Raw genomic sequence first — 24,653 nt, forward strand, 5'->3', positions numbered from 1 at the left:
GTTAATTCAGTAATTGGTGTTAAATCAAACATGCAATGACAGGTTCATCATTACCTGGAGACATTGAGGGCTTACAATTGATGGGAAAGAGGACATTGTATACATATAAAGTGATGGTTTGTGGTCTGTATATAACCGCAGATATATCTTAAAGTCTACCTAAAGTCACGGAAAACCACTTGAGAAACTCTTGTTTACTGTTTGAACCTATCCATAAAACATCAATAATGGCTGTATTTATAAAGGTTGTGACTGAAATATAACATACAGTATCAAATGTGCATTGTGCAAGTGTAATAAAAACATGGTTCATCTGTCGGCTTTCATTGTCATGATTCTTAATAGACACAGTTTTTAAAGGACATTGTTTAAATCAAAGAATAGGGAGAGCTTCTGTTCTTTCCCAGATGTCAATGCTGGTGTCATATTTTGGTCAAGTTTTTGTGTGAAAGTTGGTATCTTCAAAACTAAGGGAATTGGTAGAAATTTCACACATTTATTTGAAACGATAATACAAGATCATCAGCCATAACTCTTACATGGAGTTTTACAGAATTATGGCCCTTTGTGAACATAGAAAATTCTACATTATTTGGGCTCTAGTTTATCTATCAATTACTGTGAGAGTATTTGAGCATGCTGTCCTACCGACAGCTCTTGTTTAAGTTCGCTGAGATATGATAATGTCCTTATTTACATTCAGCCTGTCATCTAGTGTTCCATACTTTATTTTAATCATTATTCTCATGATGTCATACAAGATTACATAATAGGAGACTGTGTGACTCATGCCAAGGAATCACATTACCAAAATGGAATGTCTTCGAGCTATCTGTGAATCACTGCTCTAGATTCTTCAGCTAAAAGACACAGCTTTATTCCCTGGACTTAAGAAGGGGCTTCCTATAGGTTGCAACCCATTTAAAGAAATCAATAACATCATGCAATTTACCCTAATATGGATGTCATATGATTATGTTTCCCAGTGCCTTACGATCTTGCACAATATTTTCAAAAAATTAAAACTTTGACCCACTTTCTCTGAAATTAAATTTGTTATGTTTCATTATTTTTATTTAATGGTAAATTAAAAGAAGGCAATTAAGAAAAGTGTCTTTGTGAGAAAAAAAAACAACAAAATATTTACAAAATTAGTTTGCTTTAATAATGTCTTACTTGAAATTTGAAACTGTCCATGATAGATTAACAATTTCAAGATCAATAAATTAAGAGAGTGTTTTGAGACTGCAAGGAGATGCTGACTAGTCTTGGGGCTCTATCCTTGTTGCATTGGTCTATAATTGTCTACACATAGTGAAAGGGTTATCACAATTACCGTCTCATTTCTTTGGTTACATGGATCTTCACAACATAGCTTTATGTCCCTAAATGTATTAGTTTTTTTTTTCTATGTCAAAAGTATATTGTCGCTGGACAACAAATGCAGAATTTTTAGTTCTTAGAAACATGTGCCCCTTCCATCGACTAGGTCTGCTTATGCTTGGCGTACTTTGATATGGAAATTTGGCCATGACCCCTGATGGTTATAAAGTAAGGTGACACGCTATACCAAATAAAGATAAAAACATATTGTTTTCCATTGGCTAGTCAGGTTCCCCAGTACAGATTTTATTAATGTTACGAGGCATGCAGGACGTCTTATTATTCTGCCTGCTAATTAAAACATAACGGCAAAGTGGCCGTTATAAGAATGCCAAGGTATTTTCTGATGATTTTGTAAATTTATAAGTGGATACAATCATTTTTTGAACATCTTTGGCTAACGTTTTTGGTATTTTATATACATGTAATTCACTAACCATAAATACATGTAGAGGCTTTAACCTGCTAAATTACTTAAACATAATGCTCTATACTAGTGGCACAGGCTAAATCACTTGGTTCTAGCAAAATAAGGGTTAAAAGTTCTTTTTTCAGTTTTTTTGTGCTTTCTTTGTTTGATTTTGTGTTTTTCTCGGAAGTATGATGTAAAGTTCATGTGGAAATACTTGTGTTTTGCTATACTTGACGTCATGTAATTGGCCATGTCTTCAAAGAGATAAATTGTTCACGTAGGAGAACATTTCCGCTTTTTTGAGTGTTATATTATATGTTAATGGCGACATTACACTGTGCAACGTGCATTTTACTGTACATGTTGTATGTCATAACAGTAATGCCATGTCACATTTCATCACATTACCACAATAAAAGACGGCACGCTATAGCTACTTACGTCAACACATATTACCTGAAATGTTCATCAACTAAAATTAACAAAGAGATGTTTTTATTTCTGTTTTACTACTTTATATTTTTATTTTTCTATTTTATTTACAGGCAAAAGAGGGTCAGTGGCCAGTCACTAGCAGATATTGCCCGTTAGATCTTTTCTCTGGGTGAGTCATACTATCTATCATGATTTGAAGTATTCAGTAAAAGTTTAGTGTAAAAGTGAGGTTAATGAACAGCCTTCTCTAGTGTAAACAATGATAAGGGAAAATGGGGAATTACAAAATATGATATGACGTAAAAATTAGACTTACTGAAAGTTCAAGGAGGCACTTTGGAGAGTGTGTCAAGCTTTACTAGTTTAATGGTAAGTTTAATGGTACATACTGGGAAAACTTTGGAAAATTTAATGCCCACATAGAAAATGTAAACTTTAGACAAGAAGATTGATATGGTCTGTGTAGGTTGATGATTTTAAGATAGAATCCTCTGACATATATGAACACTGGCTTAAGAAAACAACACTCAACATTATTTAACAAATGAGATCGAGAGAAGTTTGCGTTGTCTTTGACATTAAAAGTATAAAAAGTGATGAATAATTTGTAATGTTAAAGATAAATGTGTAACAATAAGTAAATTTCAGAAGATTTTATTTATTTCAAAAGCAATGGAAATGGATATTTTTAAGAATCAAATATGTCAAATTATGAAAATAGTTTATAATGATGTTATGGGTTTTTAGCTCACCTGTCACAAAGTGACAGGGTGAGCTTTTGTGATCGCTTTTCGTCCGGCGTCCGTCCGTCGTCCGTCCGTCCGTCCGTCGTCCGTCCGTAAACTTTTACTTTAAATGACATCTCCTCATAAACCACTAAGCCAATTTCATCCAAACTTCACAGGAATGTTCCTTTGGTGGTCACCTTTAAAAATTGTTCAAAGAATTTAATTCCATGCAGAACTCTGGTTGCCATGGCAACCAAAAGAAAAAACTTTAAATATCTTCTTTTAAAGAACCATAAGAGCTAGAGCTTAGATATTTGGCATGAAACATCTTCTAAGGAGTGTCTACCAAGTTTGTTCAAATAAAAGCCCTGGGGTCAAAATTGGCCCCGCCCCGGGGGGTCATTGATTTTCCCTATATGCATATAGTAAAAACTTAAAAAATCTTCTTTTAAAGAACCCAAAGAGCTAGAGCTAAGATATTTAGCATGAAACATGTTCTAATAGGTGTCTACCAAGTTTGTTCAAATAAAAGCCCTGGGGTCAAAATTGGCCCCGCCCCGGGGGGTCATTGATTTTCCCTATATGCATATAGTAAAAACTTAAAAATCTTCTTTTAAAGAACCCAAAGAGATTGAGCTAAGATATTTAGCATGAAACATGTTCTAATTGGTGTCTACCAAGTTTGTTCAAATAAAAGCCCTGGGGTCAAAATTGGCCCCGCCCCGGGGGGTCATTGATTTTCCCTATATGCATATAAAAAAACTTAAAAAATTCTCTTTTAAAGAACTCAAAGAGCTATGGCTAAGATATTGAGCATTAAACATGTTCTAATAGGTGTCTACCAAGTTTGTTCAAATAAAAGCCCTGGGGTCAAAATTGGCCCCGCCCCAGGGGGTCATTGAATTTCCCTATATGCATATAGTAAAAACTTAAAAAATCTTCTTTTAAAGAACCAAAAGAGTTAGAGCTAAGATATTTAGTATGAAACATGTTCTAATAAGTGTCTACCAAGTTTGTTCAAATAAAAGCCCTGGGGTCAAAATTGGCCCCGCCCCGGGGGTTCATTGATTTTCCCTATATGCATATATTAAAAACTTAAAAAATCTTCTTTTAAAGAACTCAAAGAGCTATGGCTAAGATATTTAGCATCAAACATGTTCTAATAGGTGTCTACCAAGTTTGTTCAAATAAAAGCCCTGGGGTCAAAATTGGCACCGCCCCGGGGGTCATTGATTTTCCTTATATGTGTATAGCAAAAACTTAAAATCTTCTTTGAAAAAACCCAAATAGCTAGAGTTTAGATATTAAGCATGAAACATCTTCTAGTAAGTGTCTACAAAGTTTGTTTAAATAAAAGCCCTGGGGTCAAAACTGGCCTGGCCCCAGGGGTGTCATTGTTTTTAACTATATGTGTATAGTAAAAACTTTAAAAAAATCTTCTTTTAAAAGCCCAATGAGCTAGAGCTTAGATGTTTAGCATGAAACATCTTCTTATGGGTGTCTACCAAGTTTGTGCAAATAAAAGCCCTTGGGTTAAATTGGCCCTGCAACGTTGGGGGGAGGGGGGTTGGGGGCCTATATACAGGTGAGCGACCTCAGGGCCATCATGGCCCTCTTGTTTTCTCATGCCGGCAGTCATATTGTTTTATTTTGACTGATGATAGGCAAGTGGACTTTTTGACCTTATTAAATATGGTCGTTGACTTCTAATCATTTACCTATCACAGCTGTAGGTTAAAGTCTCAGTATAGGGACATTGACATATTTCATGTGGAAGCAAGCTAGCTAAGCTTTACTGATAATAAATGGTTCTAATCTGGTGCCAATGTGTGCTGAGAGGGATGTCAATCATTGAAGCTAATAATAAAAAAAAGACCAACACCAAAAAAAGTATTTATCTAATTAGTTAGTTGCCTCTATGCAAGACTCTTTCACCACCTGTAAGTCAAGAGGCAAATACATAGTCCTGAACTTTGGTGCCAATCCATGTATTTTATTTGAGTCTTGTATCTCACTCATGTCAGTAACAGGGGTGTCAGTGGCTGAGTGATTAAGGCTGTTGACTACAAACCACTTGCCTCTCACTATTGTAGGTTTGAATCCCAGTGAATTTAATTCTTTATATGAGGACGTTATCCGGCTAGTCTGGAACGTCAATGGTTCTACTCAGGTGTCCTTTTGTGTCTAAAATAATGCACTGAGGGGCACAAAAGGTCATTGTCCACCAGAAAACTGGAAAGTCAACAAAATGATCGCTGTGAAAAGCCAAAGAAAAAACAAACAAGCAAAATGTCATTAACAAATTCTGTCATGTGAGGGAGCTATGCAACCTGTAATTGTCATAAAGTATCAGCTTTTGTAGGCATCATCAAAGCCTGGAACATCAGAAATCAGGAAAGAAGATGTTGTATTATCCATACAGTCATTCTTTATTCTGGACACTATTGGAGTTGTGTTGCATTGTATCACACTGGCATGTGCGGTCATCATTCTTTATTGTGTCGCCTGCCACAGACTGGTTTTTATCTTATACTTCTTATGCAATTTGAATCAAATTTTACATGATTGATTGGTACCTCAAGTTTATGTGCATATTTAAAGGGTTTTTCGGTTGAATGATGTTTGACTGAGTTATGGCCTTTGAATATAAAAATGCATTTTGGCCTGTTCATGTTTTTTGGGTGATCCATACAGTCAATATACACAAATGTACATTTCCAACAAACTGTCCAATCACCCCTTAATAATTCAATAGATATAAAAATAGTAGGTAGGTGTCTTGTTACACTTGGAGAAAAAATAAAATGGAAAAAAAAAATATGGCACCCATTCAAAAATTACTGGCCTTTTAATTTTATCTTTAATTTTTTGCCCTGATAGTAAAATTGCTGGTCAAGGTGTACCAAATTGTACAATATCCCTTTCTTTTTTGCATTTGATACACAAATGCAGTGGTATTTTGTTTTATGATGCACTTATACTTTGCATGCATTTAACTTTGAGGATGCAAAGCCTTTATTAAAGCATTTGCATTGTGAAACTTGAATAAAAAAAGCAAACTTTGCGGAAACAAAAATACCTGTTTACCTTGTCAGCTGATTTGACGGCTATAAATAGAAGTAGGTCAACATGTTGTTAGGTTTTCCCCCTTTGTACTGCGTTATCTGACAGCTGTAAAGAGGGGCGCTCCAAGGGGTGTGGGACTTTTCTTTGTGTATTGAAATGTAATAAGATACCTTGGTTGAAAGGCTACTGAACATGAAACATAATGACAGGTTACTAAGTTGGTTTTTTTGATGTTGTGAATATTAAATGAATTAAGCGGATTTTAGATATCATTTTACTGAATGCAAATTGGACACAAAACACATTAATAAAAAAAAAATAATCTCGCAAAACTGGGAAAATCGAAATGATATGGTAGAGCAGGAAAAAGTTAAAGTATTGATGGACAATTACATGGGTTAATCAGTTTCCTAACATATCCCATTTATAGACAGATAATTATTACCGATTTCATCAAGGTAGTGAATCAATTAATATAACGGGACACCTGTCCAGATGAATAGCCCAGAATGTAAATAGCATCTGTTCTTATTGTGGACACTTGACTGACTGTGACATCTTTAGTCCCTCGACTGGGTCCAGTCGTCTGTCCAGTTTTGGAGCCCTTTTGTCATAACTCTGATGGATTTATTTTTGTTTGGTCCAGGTAAAAACATCAAATTAACCTCGGTTGGTAGTCTTGTGACCAGTGCATTCCTAGATCAGCTAGCATATATTGCTCAATACTCATTGCTATTCATTTAGTACATGAATTGAAATTTTCCCTTAAAATGATAAAAGATGGACATTAGTCCATTTAAGATATTTAGCATGGTTAGAATTGTTATGATTTTGTGTTTCCCTTTCCCCACTCCAGTATAGTTGCAGTCTGGTCAGACCATATTGTTGAATAGTTTTGTATTAAAGCAGTGATTTTTCTCACTTAATTGGGAAAAAGGCCTTTAAGCCTCTAGATTTTGGGGGAAAATATCGCTAAAATTGCTAATTTGGGAAAAATAAAAGCAGGTTTAAGTTCAGATTTTTGGGAAAACTGCATGATTTCAAAGAAAATTTCAATTGGGAAGAGGCCTTTTATTATATTAAGCAGGAAAATCACTGTAAAGTTGTATGAATTAACCTAAAAACATAACATACTATTTTAAACATAACATATATTTTATTCAACATAAAATTGTATGCACACAATTTTTAGTCATACAATTCAATAATATATTTAACGTAAATTGTTTGATTTTCTTTGGGTATCGTGAAGGCGTGGACATTTTCATTTTGTATTTCATGCAAGCCAATGCATGAAATCATTTAGGACTTGAGAAGCCCATTGTTTATTTCCCCAATAAGGTGAAGGAGGGGTGCATATAAAGATTTGTCATTGTCTGTCTTAAGACTAACACAACATTGGAATATAGGGGAACCTGTGTGTCCTTTAGACACTTTCTAGTTTAGATTTTTTTAAAAAAAAAAACCTCCATCAATATTGGCATAAACCAGGGGAGTGTTTGAATGCAACAATTAACATAGAATTTGGCAGCACATTTTTGCAGCAGACCGCACACAGGAGGGCTGTATCTTTCTGGCAGTTGTCATTACCGTTATCTTCCGGATTTCTGGTTTCTTTTCCACTAAATAGATTTCCCTAAGCATTATCATTTACAAAACAGGCTACTCTTTTTCCATACATCATGATTTGGAATGAAGCAATACTTTTATTGAAAACAAGCCATCACAAGTTATAATGAATCTCTCGCTTTGATTATGATACATAAGTTATATCAGGTATATATATTAACATACATATGTACATGGTTATATTATGAATAATGACCAAGTTTTTCTCCCCAGTAATTATTTATTTTATATTGTAATATCATTTTGTAATTAACTATCTATATAATTGATGTCTGCTTGTAAGGATTTCAATATTTATCAAATATTTCATGTAATATTTTGCAATGATATTGATTTTGAAATATTTCAGACAATTACTGCAATAAATATTTCAAGCTGTTGTTATTCAAATATTGGTTTTAAGTCAGTCAGTGTCAATCAGGGTTAATAAAGTGCTTGGCAGATTTTTGCAAAATAAGCCTCTGGTCATGTTAAAACCATGATTTTATTATCATCTGAAATCAATATTAGTTGATGTAGTTTATCAACATATTTTATTTGACAAGGCTATTTCTGGTCAATACAGATAGATATACATCTGACTTGAAGGCTGTTTTTCACATAATTTGTGTTGGTACCTATGTGACAAAAGCCAGAAAGAATTTTGGCAGTAGGGATAAATTTGTCAATATTTCTTTTTGACGCTTTTTCACTCAATTGAAATGAAATTATAATAATTGCTGCAAATTGAACCTTATAAATAATTTGAAAGTTTTTCACACTTCTGTAGATTTCTATGGTTGACAATTTATGTTAAGTGGATGTCAGTTTTCCCATTTGTCACACCATTGATTGCCAAATATGGAAGATAATTACGACAATTATTCTATTTCTAGTGGCAAATGAATGGCTAAATTGTGTTGCTGATTACCCCCTTTTTCAGTCTGGATAATAACAACATGGGAATTTGGACCTTGTACAAGTCTGTTTACTTGACCTAATTGTAGTGACAAAGGGTTCCCCCCTGCTTCATCCAGTGTTTGAAGTATATGTAATCCAACCAGGCATGCCTAACCACAAAGTCCAATCTATTTTTTCCAAACAATCCCGGATTTAATTTGACCGAAAAAGATAAGGACATACAATACTTGAAAAATATCATTATTTTCCTGTGTAAGATTATGACAAAACCCTTAAATACCACCTCCTAAGGTACATTTGACAAGACCCTCATTGTATTTGCAAAAGATTTGCAAAGCAAACGATCCTATCTGAACAGGAGATAAGTAACTAAATGTTAAATTATATTAAACCTAATACCTCTGTAGGCCATACAGTACAGTCTGAACAAAGAGCTGTGTCAGGTTGGAGAACATGAGATTCAAGGGTGAGATGGTGAGATCACAGGGAAACAAAACACAACATCTAATACCATAGTTATACCACTGAATGAGATATGGGGGAGGGGGAGGGGAATTACCCTAGAATCATAGTTAAAGAGAAGCTTGCAACCCAATCATACTGCACTGACATATGAGCAGGAATTGTGCTTTCCAATTACCGTAATTTACCTTAAATTTTAAGTAAGTCAGTGCCCTAGCTGTATGATATTTTGAATGTTTAACAGAAAAACAAAATTTAATGCCCTGTTAAGACATGACAGTCAAACTTACTATCCACTAAAACTTTTCTGCAAGGTTTTTGCATTTGTTTTTTTCTGATAACATCTGCAAATTTTCACAGAGCAGAAGTTTGTATTGCTCTCATTCACTCTGGAGAACTTTACATGTCCAAAATTTAAATATTTACAGAATAAAATGCGATTTCTATTGTACTTGTGGGAAAGCTCTCACTTCATGTTGTAGAATTTCTTTTATTAGATGCAAAGCTGTGCAACTTTACAGCTGTAATTTATGTAAGAGTGTGGATCTTTTCATTTCGGGTTCCAGATATTGTAACATTAAATTTGATCAACACTAAGTGGGGTTATTTTATTTTCTTAACATAAAATATATTTCAGCACACAGGAAAATTTATTAAAGAAAAGAACAAATACTAAGAAGTGTACATGAATGAAATCAGAGTGATCAAATATTGCAATAAAACTAAATATATCTTATTGTGTAAATATTTAAATTTTGGACATGTAATAACAAAAATTGCTGCCCACATGCGTTCAAACGCAGTGACAGGCAAGCCGTCGTTTCTGTGAGCAATAAAATTTAAACTTACTGTTTAATACTGGTTGGTTCTAGGAACGGATTCGAGTGTTTCAATCCAACACAATCAAACTAAAAGTAAAATCATATAAACTAAAACAAAATAAGTAAATAGAAAAAACAGCTTCACATCATGAAATATCTGCAAATAAAAGGTGTTTCCTTTGGTTTAAGTATGGTAGTTTCTTTGTTTAGTACTAACTGGTAAATTATCAATAGCTAATTGACCCTTCTACAAAGTAATTGAATTACCATAATAAATAGGGGAACCATTTTCAAGAATAAAGTACTCTAGAGTTAAATTGCTCAATTTCCTTTGTTTCTTGAATTTAAAGATAACAATTTTATGTTGGTAGTTTGCAGAGGGATATTTTATACACTATGCATGTTCAATTTATCATATGACATTATCATATGAAGTGATCAGTTACAGATAAAATCAATCTATACCCTTCAATAAATAAAGAGAAAATCTAGCCACCAATATATGACTAGGTCTGCCAATATTGTAAGGTCATGTTTAAGTAAAAATGCTGAGTTCAAAAGAGCATTTAATGTAATCAGTCAAGAGAAGAAGAAAAAAAATCATAAAAAATGCTGTTTCACTTTCAGCATATTTCCCCCAAAAGTTCCCCTTTTCAATACACAAAGGTGAAATAGAAGAGCTGGTAGTAAAGGAATTTTAAGTACCTTTTAATCATGGGCATGCATGGCTTGCCAGTCTTAATAATAACTGTTCTTTCTTCTCTAGGTGGGAGTCACACAGGTTGTCACGCACAGGGGTTACATTATTAGAAACAGGGAAAACAAACAAATTTAGTGTAACAGAAGCATTTGTGAATTCTGTTTTACATGAAATCAGGTTAAGAGTCATGTTGCTTCTGAGGACCATTGGGCCAAGTGTTGTGTGCAAACCAAGAAGTATGTCCATAGAACACCAATGCCCCACATTCTTCGGTTTTGTCAGTCTATGTAAGGGGCCAGAGGATAGAAGTGATTGATTGATTCTTTTATTTCCATTATATTCTGTACTAGTAGCCTGGGTAGAATCAGTTGTCACCTGAGAAGGCTAAGGGTTAAGGGATCATTATGCAATAATGTTAAGACTGGAACGATTTGCTTTCAATGTCTAACTTTATTATCTCTATACAGTTTATACAAAATTTGCATGGCTGTCTTGGCTAGCATGGAATGTTTTACACCAAAAACATTGCAAGTTATCCATTTTGAATGTAAAGAAAAACAAAAATTTAATAACAAGAAATGTTGAGAAATCATTTGGGAGATGTTTAAACCCCTGTTATACCCTTGCTATATCATGTTTACAGTTATCGGCAGCTGTATGTAAATTAGATGGTAACAGATGGGTGTAACAGGTCAGCCGAAGAAAAACAAGTTGTCTGCCTCTACACTCGTTGTAACTTAGGAGCTTTTATTGAAACAGGAGAGGGGGTCTACAGACCGGTTTAAGAGATTGCCTTTGAAAGCTCTGTCCAATAAATGATTTTGCAGTTCTTTGTGTGTAAATGACCCATGCTAATGTTTGAGGCAGGCTTTTGGAAGTTGCTTGATGAATTTAAAAGCCGTATATGAAACATGACTCCAGTCCCCCGTTACTTTTCTTTGTTATTAGATTGAAAGGTTTGACCTTTACTATATGGACAGGTTTGAGCAAGTTCTTCTTCCCTGTGTATTGGTTTTATAGAAAATGCTAATAATCAATAATTTTACAGATTCAACATGGCATTGTAACATTAAATGGGAAAGAAGTTTAAGTCTTTTAAGTTGGGAGCTCTAATGTCTGTCATAAAAATTGATTTGATCTCATGTTTCAGAAAAAGGCACCTTATTAAAATCACAGATTTCTTGAACTTACTGAGTCTCTTCATGAAAATAAAAATATCTGGCAGCATCCACTGGGTTTACATTTTTATGTGAGGCAAAAGATATGCCACACAAAAACAACTGATTTGTCCAAGGGTCAAGGGGGATATTTTAATCTACAGGCTGAAAATACAACCGATTTTAAAAGCATTTCAACAAATATATCCACACTGAGATGAAGTACAGAGTAACTTATGAGTTTCCATGGAACCCCTTGCCAACAATATGGTAAAATTGTTAACATATTCATAAAGACTTACTGAAATAGGTTTTTACATGTGACTTTGATTTCAAGGTGCTTTGGTGTCACATTAACTGCCATGTGCGTCACATCTAATTACCGATATCATCCATCCCTAATTCTCTTATATTAATGTTATTTCTAGGAGATTTATTAGCACATTTTATACAGCATGACAGTAAGAAAATAACATCAAAATCCCAGGGGCCGTCAGCTAACAGAATGTGCCTTTTATTATTGCTGTTTTAAGAAACACTTTACTTAATAGATTTTGAATTATTATATTTAAGTGGGAAATGCAAGCTGAAACCAGCTGCGGTTTTATAGTGCTAGATTTAAAAGGACACTGATTGATATAGTAGTTTTGTGCTACAGTCCTACGCATTTACCCCGGAGACTTGCTGAATTTTAGAAACTTAATGTAAAGAAAGAAGTTTTGCCAAATGTATTGATAATGCATTGAACAAATAGAAAAGGATTAGCCTTGGCCACATGTAAAAAAAACACAAAAAAAAACAGTCCAGCCTGCACAACTGTGATTTCTGCATATACTGTGGGCCAAATAATTTTCAATTTTCTTCTTGATATCCGATAATCCCCAAAATTGATCATTTTTATCCCAAAAATGGATGCTGAGAAAGTCAGGAGGTTAAGAGAAACTTTTACATATTACAAAAAACTTTGAAGTAGCTCTGGTAAATAATTGTTCAAACTTTCTTTGTAGTTTGAAAATATTTATAACACTAGACTATTCGCCAACAATGTTTTCTTTCTTAAAAAGTGCAATGAATATGCAATTCAAGTAAGGACTACTTTTTATGCATTTTTTTTTCTCTCATTTGTTAACAAGTGTATTCATACATAGCTTAAAGCTGAATCCACTCATATGAAATTTTCAGGTAATGTTTTTTACAATTAAAACTTGGGTAACAGCTGTAGATTATGATCTCATTTATTATTATTATACTTGTTATTGTAGAAATGTTATTGTTGAGCAAGATGTTACCATTTTGCTGGGAAAACATCATAAGAAACTGTTGCTTGCATCAGAAAATAGATAAATCGGTCAATTTCCTGTATTATGTGCAGCACTTTTAACAAAATTTCCCTCAAATGCATAAGAAAATAGGTTAGTAGGTCAAGTTCATTTGTTATGTTGTGCAAAAAAAAACATTTTGAAGGTCATGTTATTTTATTGTGATGCATTTACAAACTTCCCAGAGATACAATTGAAAGTCTATTAATTATGTTGTGCTTTTCAAATGCATCAGAAAATAGGTCAGTAGGTCAAGATTATTTATTCTACTTGAATTTTACAAATTTCCCTCAAGGGTATATTAAGAAAGTAGGTCGAAAGGCAAATTCGGTTCATTCAGATATTAGAAAAACATTAAAAATCCTCAACAAAGTCATTTTACTATTAAAAAAATAAGTTAGTAGGCTGAAGTTATCACTTCTTATGGAAGGTTGCATGTAAAATATAAATAATAATTTGATATAACTTCTTGATTAAGTCAAAGCTTATTGGTGGTGACTGAATATACCCATATGGCTAGTGCAGACCAAGATCAATCTACACAGAATTGTGCCATGATGACATTTGATCATGGTCTGCACTGTTCACTATTCAATCAATATATGAGCTGCGTCACAACAAAACCAACATAGTGCATTTGCGACCAGCATGGATCCAGACCAGCCTGCGCATCCGCGCAGTTTGATCAGGATCCATGCTGTTCACTTACCAACCCGCTTACCATCCCGATTACAAGTAGAGAAACTGATAACAAACAGCATGAATCCTGATCAGACTGCGCGGATGCGCAGGCTGGTCTTGATTCATGGTGGTCACAAACGCACTATGTTGGTTTTGTCAGGACGCGGCTCATATTTGGATCAGGCTATCTCACAAAGTTACATTTATAGTTTATAAATGTATGTGATGATTTTTTATCAAAATTATTAGGCATCCATATCAATAAGTGATTATATGCCTATAAAGGCCCATAATTGGAAATAAAATTTATTCAATACAGTTTTCAATAATGAAAAACAATAATCAATGCGTTCAGTTGTTTTATTTGGACAGTTCACAAAACTTGTTGACCAGCTCAGATAGTAAAGATATTGAGTGGTCACTGACCAATATTTCATATTGAAATATTGATAGGGTATTTCATGTTGAAATATTGATAGGGTATCGTTTGAATGGTCAATATTTGAAAAGGTGAAACTTAGTTTAATTTAGTTTATCTTTAAACAATGTTAAATAGGTCTCTTATGAATACATCATCGTGTAGTTTAATTTGTTTTTATGTATACCACGTCCGGTGTAGGGGGGAAAGCGGACAAAATTATTTTATGATTTACTGGTACATTTTAAGTGTAGTACATAATAAAACCCTTTAGGCTGAAATATTTAATTTGCACAGTGAAATTTATAGCATGTAATAGGAAATTCACTGATTTTATGGTAAAGAGATACTTTTAATTGTTAAAATGTAAAGAAGTTCTGTTTTAATAGGTTTTGAAAGGTGATTGAACCTACCTTATAATATAAAATGTACTGTGTATAAATTACTTTATGGTAAAATGATGCTCTTTTTTACACAATGTTAGATTGTATCCATGGTTAGCTTACTTGTGTTAATTCTTTTTATTCTTCCACCCTGTAATATAACAATTTGCTATGTTAAGAAAAATAAATAAAAAAATGTCCATATACTTTCAGATTTATACAATCATATATATTTGATATTGAAAGTGACCAAGTTTGCCAGTAAAAAGTAATGTTGGTGGATAGAATATTTCATGTTTCAATGTACATTGACTTAAAAATGAATTGATACTTCCTTATCTAAGCAGGGCCAGCTTGCACGACCAGACTATTAGCTACTTTATTTTACTATTTTGTTATCAAAATATCCCTGAAATTACTAATTTCAAAAGCAGAGCAACTCCTATAATGTGAGGATAAGAGTAAATTAAATATTATTATCTTGATGCCAGCTTATTGTAAAAACATATCATTATATAAACAATAGCTAAATACTGAAGAAACATTAATTGAGAAAAGAAAATATAGTCAAAAACATTTATCAACAGACATAATTCTGAAGTTACATGTAAACATATTGGCAAAATATTCAAAATCAATGGCTTGGAAATGAGCTCACCCCTGCGAGAATTCCATGAATAATTCATGAACTGTTCATGAACATATTCATGGACAAGTTCATGAATGTGCATGAACAACAAATGAGAAAATTCATGAATTGATGAATATGCTTTCGCAGGGGCAATGACACCCATTTTTTTTTCGATTAAAATCTTTATGTTATCTATTCTAAGATCAAACAAAGATTATCATATTAATTCTGCCTATTTTTCTATAGATAACTATAGCATATGCATTTATTTAAGTGATTAAAAAAGAGATTATTATGTCATATAAGTCAGTAGTTTGAAGTTAAGATTATTTTATAATAAATCATTATAATATAATCATTAGGTGCTGTACTATTGTAATATTCTGACTACCTGATTAATCTCAGATTAGACAGGTACCAGTATTATCTGGTACTAAATCATACCATAATATGTCTTAATTATAATCTGTTGTGTTTGTTTATCTGCTTGTATCTTAAATAAGTTTATAAATCTGTATTGATGTAAAGTCATTGATTTCTATTGTTATTTGCGTGCTGCTGTTTTTTCTTTCCCAGAAATCCCCTTTGAAAAAAAATGAGAGAAATAAAATGGGAGAAAAGTGTCATTAATCAATGCTGAGAATAGAAAGATTTCAGTGGGAGAGAGTTCAAGGATGATACAAAGTTGAGATGTTGACATGATACATATATATAAAGTATTAGAGCAATCACATATACGATAGGGATAAGTATAATCAATAGGGCCTAGGGAATCAGATATTTCTGCCAGTCTTATTTTTTTCAGACAGTATTTTATCTCAGCTTAACTACATGTTTATCATCAGCATTTATATAGATATACAAGAGCAGCTATAAGAGGCACATTAAAACTCAGAAATTATTAAAGTTTTCATTCTTTAGAAAAGGCAAACAATGATGCTTTATAAGATTTAGAACCTGTGAGACCGGAAGATATATAAGTGAAAATGCATACCAACACAATTTAGGTCATATGGCGCTGAAAAAGGAAAGATGGTTTTGGCTAACCTAGGGTGTTACAAACTTAAAGCAACACCAGGGATCAAAATCACCTCACCTGCTGGAGCTAAGAGATGCATAGACTCCAGTAATTTGAACTCATTAAATCGCCTCTTACAATAATGCAAGGTTAAACAGTGGCTGCAATTCTAATGCCGTAACCCATAAAAGCAACCCCTCCTACACAAGGGGCATATCATTTATTTGATATATCTGTTGGTTTATAGATCAGTAATTCCAATCTCTTATAGACCTATGTGTATTTTAATAACACAGCTTGTAATTTCTAGTTTAACAGAAATTATATGACTTCACAGCTATATAGAATATAGTGTTGATATAATGTTTTGCTTGTGACTGGATGTGAGATTTTTCCCAGGATTCTTTCAGGATGATATTTCTGATTTTAGCAGTCAATAAGTATCTTGTGTAATATAAAGTTCTGCAAAATAGCTTGTTATTGTATGAGAGCAGCTGTTTTATTTGTTGTTGTTATTGCCAATCTTGTATCCCTCTATAGCAGGCAATCAATAAAACTGTTCTGATGAGGATAAGATCCCAGTTCTATGAATCATGATTATTTTATTACATTGACTGTGCCAGTTTATTTCTTCCCCCATTGATTATCATTGAAATTTGGCAGCAAGTCATAATCTGTGGTAAAATTTGTGGTTTTGCTAGTGTTTTTTTTCTCTCTCTCTTTAATTCTTCTCAAGTCATATGTGACTAAATTGTTGAAGAAATCATATTATCATTAATATGATAGTAGTCAGAATGATTATGTAGGCTCTTCCATTTGTGCTGTTCCATAGACGTAGGCACATATTTTTGGATAGTCATGAACGCACAAAAACAATATTTCAGATTGTTATCTATTAGTGGTATGAACTCGACTTACTATTTTGTTTAGAGAACAAAGTTCCGCCTACTTACCAATACCTACTTGAATGACTTTTTGTGTAAATATTTTGGGCAGAAGTTCAAACTTCTTAAAATAACTAGACAAGACGGCAACTAAAGTACATGGAAAATATCCAAATATGGTTTAATCAGCTAATGTCAAATTTAACGTGCAGAAGACTTCTGTAATGGACTTGCCCTCCTTTGAAGTTAGAACCAAAAATATTTTAGAGATCCAAACAGCGAACGTTACAGTCTGGTCTAATTAGAAACTTGCCAGGCTGTGTATCGGCTAAGGCAAATAAGCTTGTGTTTTTAAATTTTTAATGACTGCCGCAGTGGCTAATTTTAAATATTTTGCAAAGATAAGGCAATGGCATTTTAATCTGAAATGGTTATTGAAATTTTGGCTAGTATTATATGTGTAATTTATCCATAAATACAAAATATAAAGAGGGGTGTCAGTTGCTTACAGAATTTTAAGTTAGATGTTGACTAGACTCCTTTATCCCTCACTTGATCCCTACTGATTTTGTATAATATAAAATATTAAGAATTATAGTAATTTCCTATAGCAATTGAGGCTCTGACAGTTTGTTGGGTTACATGTAGGTGTCTTGTACACCAAATCTTGTTGTGACATGAAAAGATTTTGATGGGTTAGATGAGCGCAGTTTGACAGTGCAGGTACTACATGTATTTGTTTGGTTAAAGGATTGTGGAGCTATTATTTTCTGAAAACTACCATACTGTAGTCTTAACTTTTTAATTTTCTGAAAGATGCCAACATAACTTTTTTTACGCCAATTTTTATACACCTTTTGGTCATATCTTGGCAGTCCATCCCTCTAATTGACTTTCCTGGATAACAAACCAGTAATTAACAATTTCTCCATAAGTGATGGACAACTAAACATGATAAACAATGACCATTAGACTCCATGTCTGAGATCAAATATCACATAGACAAGAGGATCTAACAGTCGACCCCTTTAGTGAGAACAGTCGACAGTTGATTCCTCTAGGATAGAACAGTCTACCCCTGGATTCCTCTAGGATAGAACAGTCAACCTCTGGATTCCTCTAGGATAGAACAGTCAACCCCTGGATTCCTCTAGGATAGAACAGTCAACCCCTGGATTCCTCTAGGATAGAACAGTCAACCCCTGGATTCCTCTAGGATGGAACAGTCAACACCCTGGATTCCTCTAGGATGGAACAGTCGACCCCTGGATTCCTCTAGGATGGAACAGTCGACCCCTGGATTCCTCTAGGATAGAACAGTCAACCCCTGGATTTCCTCTAGGATAGAACAATCAACCCCTGGATTCCTCTAGGATGGAACAGTCTACCCCTGATTCCTCTTGGATGGAACAGCTGACCTCTGGATTCCTCTAGGATAGAACAGTCGACCCCTGGATTCCTCTAGGATAGAACAGTCTACCCCTGGATTCCTCTAGGATAGAACAGTCAACCCCTGGATTCCTCTAGGATAGAACAATCAACCCCTGGATTCCTCTAGGATGGAACAGTCTACCCCTGGATTCCTCTTGGATGGAACAGCTGACCTCTGGATTCCTCTAGGATAGAACATTTGACCCCTGGATTCCTCTAGGATAGAACTGTCGACCCCTGGATTCCTCTAGGATAGAACAGTCGGCATCTAGGATCCCCTGGATTCCTCAAGGATCAAACAGTTGGCCCCTGGATTCCTCTTTGGGGCAGACTACACCAACTAAATGTCTTGTACAAAGGTTTAGGTATTGTGTTCAACAGTCTTTGTATTCATAAACCAACATTACAGTTTAACACCCCATTCTATTCTATATTGTTTTGAATCCACCAAGTGTCACATTTGATTTCGCAGGTTGCAACAAAAGTTGCATAACATTTAACACAATAGATAATTGCTTTTGTTCATTATTTTAAAGTGACCTATTTAAAGGGAGATTTATGTAGGATTATACAATGGTAACTGTCAAGATAAATAATAACTTCTTGTGAAAAGTTTAACGTCAGCCCTAAGCCATGTTTTATTATTGGCAAAGATTCACTTGATATTTTGTTTTGCAGTGTTTACTTTTTACAAACGTGTGTTAGAGATATAACATGCGTATGACACAAGATTGCCCGATTTTATTTCCTTCCTTAATGGGGCTCTTATGGGATAAATTATAATATGGTTTTATTATGTTAATTTCTCAAGTGTAATTTTAAGATTAGGATTAAGTATCCAGTTACTACAAACGTAGTATGATTTCAGTTTTATATTTAGAGTATAACAGAATACCAGTAACATGTACAAAATAACAGGTTTATGTGTATCTGGTTCTAGAATCCCCATAATTTCTAAATATAGAATTTCATGCTATGTCATCACAAAATAATCATTTCTAGAATGTTACAGTATTTAAATTTCTTGTGCAATTCATGTTGAAAAATTGCCAGATTGTTTTTCACCATATGATAGTTATATGAATTATGATACTACATAGTACCATTTTAGTTAGTCCAACTAATTGTACTGCGCGACGAGATATTGTTCTATTTTCGTGTCTGGGCAATATCTCGCCTCTAAAAGCGAGATTCTGCCCCAGAACGAAAATATCTCAGAATCAAGCTTTGGCACGTCAACATATTTTGACTACATTTTAGTTTAACTATAGTAGTGATCCTTTGAAATCGTATGACTGCTTAAAAAATTTAACTCGTCAAATTGCATTAAAAAGCTGTTATATGAAGTAACAGCTCATATGTTTAGAAGGTCATTGAAATGAAAAATCTTGGCCTATTTATTATAATGCAATAGTAAAAAACAAAATTATTTAAAGCTTTGTATTTTTGTCTGTAATGTTAATTAATAGCTTCAGCATCCATTTAAATATGGTCTGTTTTTATCCTACCTTTGTTATATAATTGTTGTTTTTTTCTGTCAAAAACGTGATAACCTGGGCGTAATATGTCTCCCAAAAGGAAATTGTATAAATATGTGGTGAAGTCACACAATAGAAACTGTTCATAAGCATTTAAAACAGTTATAAATTGTAGATTTAATAGATGAATTTAATGCCTTTTGAATATATATTTTGAATTTATGACAAATAAAACAAATATACTTAGAAACAAAGTTGACAGAAAATACATGGTTATAAGTGGTGTTGCTTTCTCTGTAAAAAAAAAGCCTCACTATATTTGAAAGAAATTTTGATATATATATATATTCTAGCTGATTGACTCCTATACAACTTTAAGTATGTGCCAAATTGCGGTGGCTCATTTTGTTCTATTTGTACCACAATGTTATTGTGTTGGTTGTTTATTTTTATAATCATGTCACATAGCAGTGGTTGGTTTTCATGTACTTCAAGAAAACTGGTTTTCCTAACTGTTTGTCATACTGTATGTTGTTTTTTTTTATTCCCAGTAATAATAATCTGAAACCTTTTCATTTTGTTTCTATGTGTCTGTAGATTTTGTTACAGGCAAGTTAATTGTCTCGACTTTAGTATAAAAAAACTCACAGTTACATCTGTGGAGATTGTCACGTAGACAGTCAACAATAATAGTTCTATAAATGATTCGTAACCAGTTCAGTCAGCCTGAGAGCTTATGTTTCATGATAATGTCTACAAAAATAGCAGATAGAAATATTAATGCATAGTATTTTGAAGAAAAATTAAGTAATGGAAAAATCAGTTGATGTGCAGATTTTTGGTAACTACAGAATCACTTACTCTGCAGAAAATCAGTATATATATATGTATATATGTGAAACTATATGAGGTATACACATATATAGTTCTAAAACTAAAATACTGTGATAAAACTAACATTATGTAATAGAAAAGTACACTTTATTTTAAATTGAAAGACATGGTTTACAGCACTTGAAATCATTTATAAAGTACAAAAAGAGTGTCGTGATTTACCTGGGATTATGATACATAATGTATAATATGTACTTGTTATTAACATTCAGCTTTGTATTATTTTCAGAAACCGAGTACGTATGAAGCAAGCACTTTTATCATTGGCAGAAACTCCGCAAAACAACCTCCGTATTTGCCAGGTAATCTGTTTATTACGTCAAGGTATTATTTATTATATATAAATCTTATATAAGAATATCAATAGTTCAGTCACAATGTTTCTCATGTTATTATTAGACAATGCTGGCAAATATCAATACCATTATTTCTAATGACAATATTCACATTGGTACAATAAGGCTGAATGTTTTATACGCTGATTAATTCAGAAAGTAGGCAATAACGCCTTCTTATTTACAATTTTATGATAACCGTAAGGATTTGTTAATATTTCTTGTAGACTGATTATAGAGTTTAAGTCATGACAACAAGGTATTACGTGAGCTGTAACAAATAAATATGTTGAATATCTGGTTACTTACCGTAGTTTATAAAAAATGTATATCTGACAAGTGTCATACATATTGGCAAGATGTTGTTTCTTATTTATTTACTTCATCTTTACCATCATGGAAAAACATACCTGTAGACTTAATTATGTCTAAACTGAGCTTCCGGAATTCTGATAGTAATTTTATGCTAGATTTAAACCTATTGTTATAATTGTAATTTACTCTTAGTGCTAGTCAAGGTTCAGAAGTGTTCACTATTTCGGGTAGAAGATGTGTAAACAGCCAGATAGCTCAATTGGTAAAGCCCAGTTTGAGTACCAGTTAGGCTGCACATTTTTCTCACCCTGTGTAAAAGTAGATTTATACTAATAGTTTGGTTATTTACTCTTTTTTAGACAAGAATTATAATGTAAAATTGTCCGACATTGACATTGTAACTGTCAAAATATACACATACTAGCTGCAACAGTAAATGGTTTATAGCATGACTTGATACTGCTGACAAACGAAGACATTATTCACTGCTAGCACATTAGTCTTTAACTTGTAATACTTTAAAATGAAATTGTCTAATCTAAAGAAACCAAATTAATGACAAGAGAAGATAGGCAGGGAACAAACTGTACAATTTCAAGCAGTCTAGCAGATGTCCTACAGAGATCTTGTCTGGTAGAGCGAATTAGCACACATTTTCTTCTTAATTAGATGTCTCAAAGATCAATTCCCCCTAAAATTACAGAACTTAAATGTGCTTTAATGTACTATCTGAGACATTTTTACTGCTTGATAATTGCTATTTAAAATTGCAAGTTAAATTGTGAACAATGCCTTAGGGGCGTTGTCTTTAATTTGAAAACAATCTGCATTTAACAGTATATTCTCACACATTCTTGGTCTTCTACTTAGTTATTCATATGCCTAAAGGAATGTACATGTCATTTAAAATATGTAATTTGTTACATAATAGTTGTTTTTAAATTTAAAAAATGTTGACATTGTTGTTGTAGAATTCATTAGAAAAAGTTGTTGTAACGAAAAAGTGGTCAAAGGGAGCTAACTTATTATAAAATTAATGTTCCATTATTTTTTTATTGTAAAAAGAAAAAAACAACCTCAAATGATACTAATGTACATGAATTTATTATAAAACTGATGTTATTATTAAATTATATCAAAATATATCAAATTGAACACCAGTCAATTTAGGTTATATGAACACATTTCCCAATAATTAAATTAGATGATGATAACTATATCCCAGGATTGTACATGTATACAGTAGATGCCATTAAATATTATCATATATATGAGTCTGGTGATATGAAATGAACTTTTCTGACATTAAATCTAAATACTCAAGTTATTGTTAGTTTTTTAAACCTCAAATTAGAAATTAAGGTGAATCTCTATTAATAGGATTGATAGAGTATTTACAGTTTACAGTCAAAGGGAGGTAATGTTTATATGATTTTTATTATCACAGGATTATGATTTTACCACCAAACAGTAAGCTTTGTTTTATGACTTATTTGAAAGAATGAGTTATATATTGAGATTAGATTGTGAAGGTATACAATGATTTTAGAGTATTGAAAAAAACAGTATTTATATTACCATTGTTTGTAGGATGGTGAGGAAATCCATGGGGCATGGAATAAAGAAGATATGAGTGAGGTGCTGGGAGGGTTCTTTGGCTCTAGTCATAATGGTATTTCAAATGGCCTTCACAAGGATCACAAGTAAGTGGGATATAATATTTACACATGGTTATTAAGTTTCTTTAAAAACTTATGAAAGATTAGGGTTGCATGCCTATAAAGGTACTTAGGCATACCATTTAAAGTTTTTTTTATAATCCGCAGAACAGAACAGAATATTTATTTCTTTTTTGGGCATAGTTCCCCGTCCACAGCAATAATGATGACAATACATAATCAAAACACAAAGTAAGCAGATCTTACATGTACAATTAAATGTAGAGATACACAGCATATATATTCCACATATATCACAAAGTTACAAGTTATATTAGAGAGCGATCTAGTTAAGTGCTATATTTATTGAAGAACTTTATTTACAATATATAACAATTCATACAATAAAAGTTGATTTAAAGGTGTAGCTTTAAGCTGTACTTATTTTATAACAGATTAAGTTTCATCTTCATAGCACAATTAATAAAGCATGCAAAATTATCAGTGTTTTTGTTGTTGTTGTGTTTTTCAATTTTAAAACAACCTGTGACTTTCTGAAGCTGGAAAATATAGCGTGATAAATCAGAAAAAAGTGAAGACCTGAAATCAAAATCCAACAACTTAGATTGGAATTCACCCACACATTCTATAAAATTTTCCATTTCTATTCAATTTAACATGTATGTGGTACATAGCAGAGGTTATCTAATTGACAGCTTTCTGTCTTTCAGTCAGTTAAATTTATCAACTGATATAAGTCAGCTGCTGTTATAAGGAAAAAATCAATGTTATATGTTTTTAGAAAGTACCATATTTTAACAGAATTTTCAATTTAAGGAACTTAAAAATAAATTGTTCATATAGATAACCAATCATATTTAAGATTTGAGGAGGAGTGGTGGCCTAGTGGTTAAGGTGTCTGCCTCTCAACCCAGGGATCATGGGCTCGAGCCCTAATTGGGTCACAACCATGTTTCTTCATGAAACCAGTACTGGTTGGTTCCAGGAAGCCGACTCAAAAGTGATTAATATAAGTTGCAAGAACTTGTTTCGCAATCAAAATTAAATAGATATGTTTAAACCATTAAGATTTGGTTCTCTATTTGACAAATACAGTCACCTATAATTTCTTTAAATAAGGCTAGAGATGTTATTTATCAAATTGTTAGTGAACAGTATGCTATTGAGGTAAACAATATGTGTGTTAAAGTGATGAAATAGCTATTAACTTAGGTAAACAATGTGCAAGAGTGGTTGTATAGCTATGGAGGTAAACAATAAATGTTAGAGTGATGATATAGCTATTAAGGTAAACAATAAGTGTGCAAGAGTGGTTGTATAGCTGTTGAGGTAAACAATAAGTGTTAGAGTGATGATATAGCTATTGATGTAAACAATAAGTGTGCAAGAGTGGTTGTATAGCTGTTGAGGTAAACAATAAGTGTTAAAGTGATGATATAGCTATTAAGGTAAACAATAAGTGTGCAAGAGTAGTTATATAGCTATGGAGGTAAA

General features: G+C 33.0%; 1 protein-coding gene across 1 annotated transcript in view; it reads left to right on the forward strand.

Moving 5' to 3' along the window:
• The window catches only part of LOC132723307 (inositol-pentakisphosphate 2-kinase-like), a 51,964-nt gene that overhangs the window by 20,581 nt on the left and 6,730 nt on the right, over window positions 1–24,653 (forward strand). The window contains exons 7-9 of the mRNA XM_060707983.1: window positions 2,341–2,399; window positions 21,060–21,132; window positions 23,071–23,183. Of these exons, the coding sequence (XP_060563966.1) occupies window positions 2,341–2,399; window positions 21,060–21,132; window positions 23,071–23,183 (245 nt within the window). The remainder of the gene's footprint in view (window positions 1–2,340; window positions 2,400–21,059; window positions 21,133–23,070; window positions 23,184–24,653) is intronic.

The sequence above is a fragment of the Ruditapes philippinarum genome, unplaced genomic scaffold, assembly GCF_026571515.1.
Source record: "Ruditapes philippinarum isolate M1 unplaced genomic scaffold, ASM2657151v2 ctg184_1_1_1_1, whole genome shotgun sequence".
NCBI classification, from domain to species: Eukaryota; Metazoa; Mollusca; class Bivalvia; order Venerida; family Veneridae; genus Ruditapes; species Ruditapes philippinarum.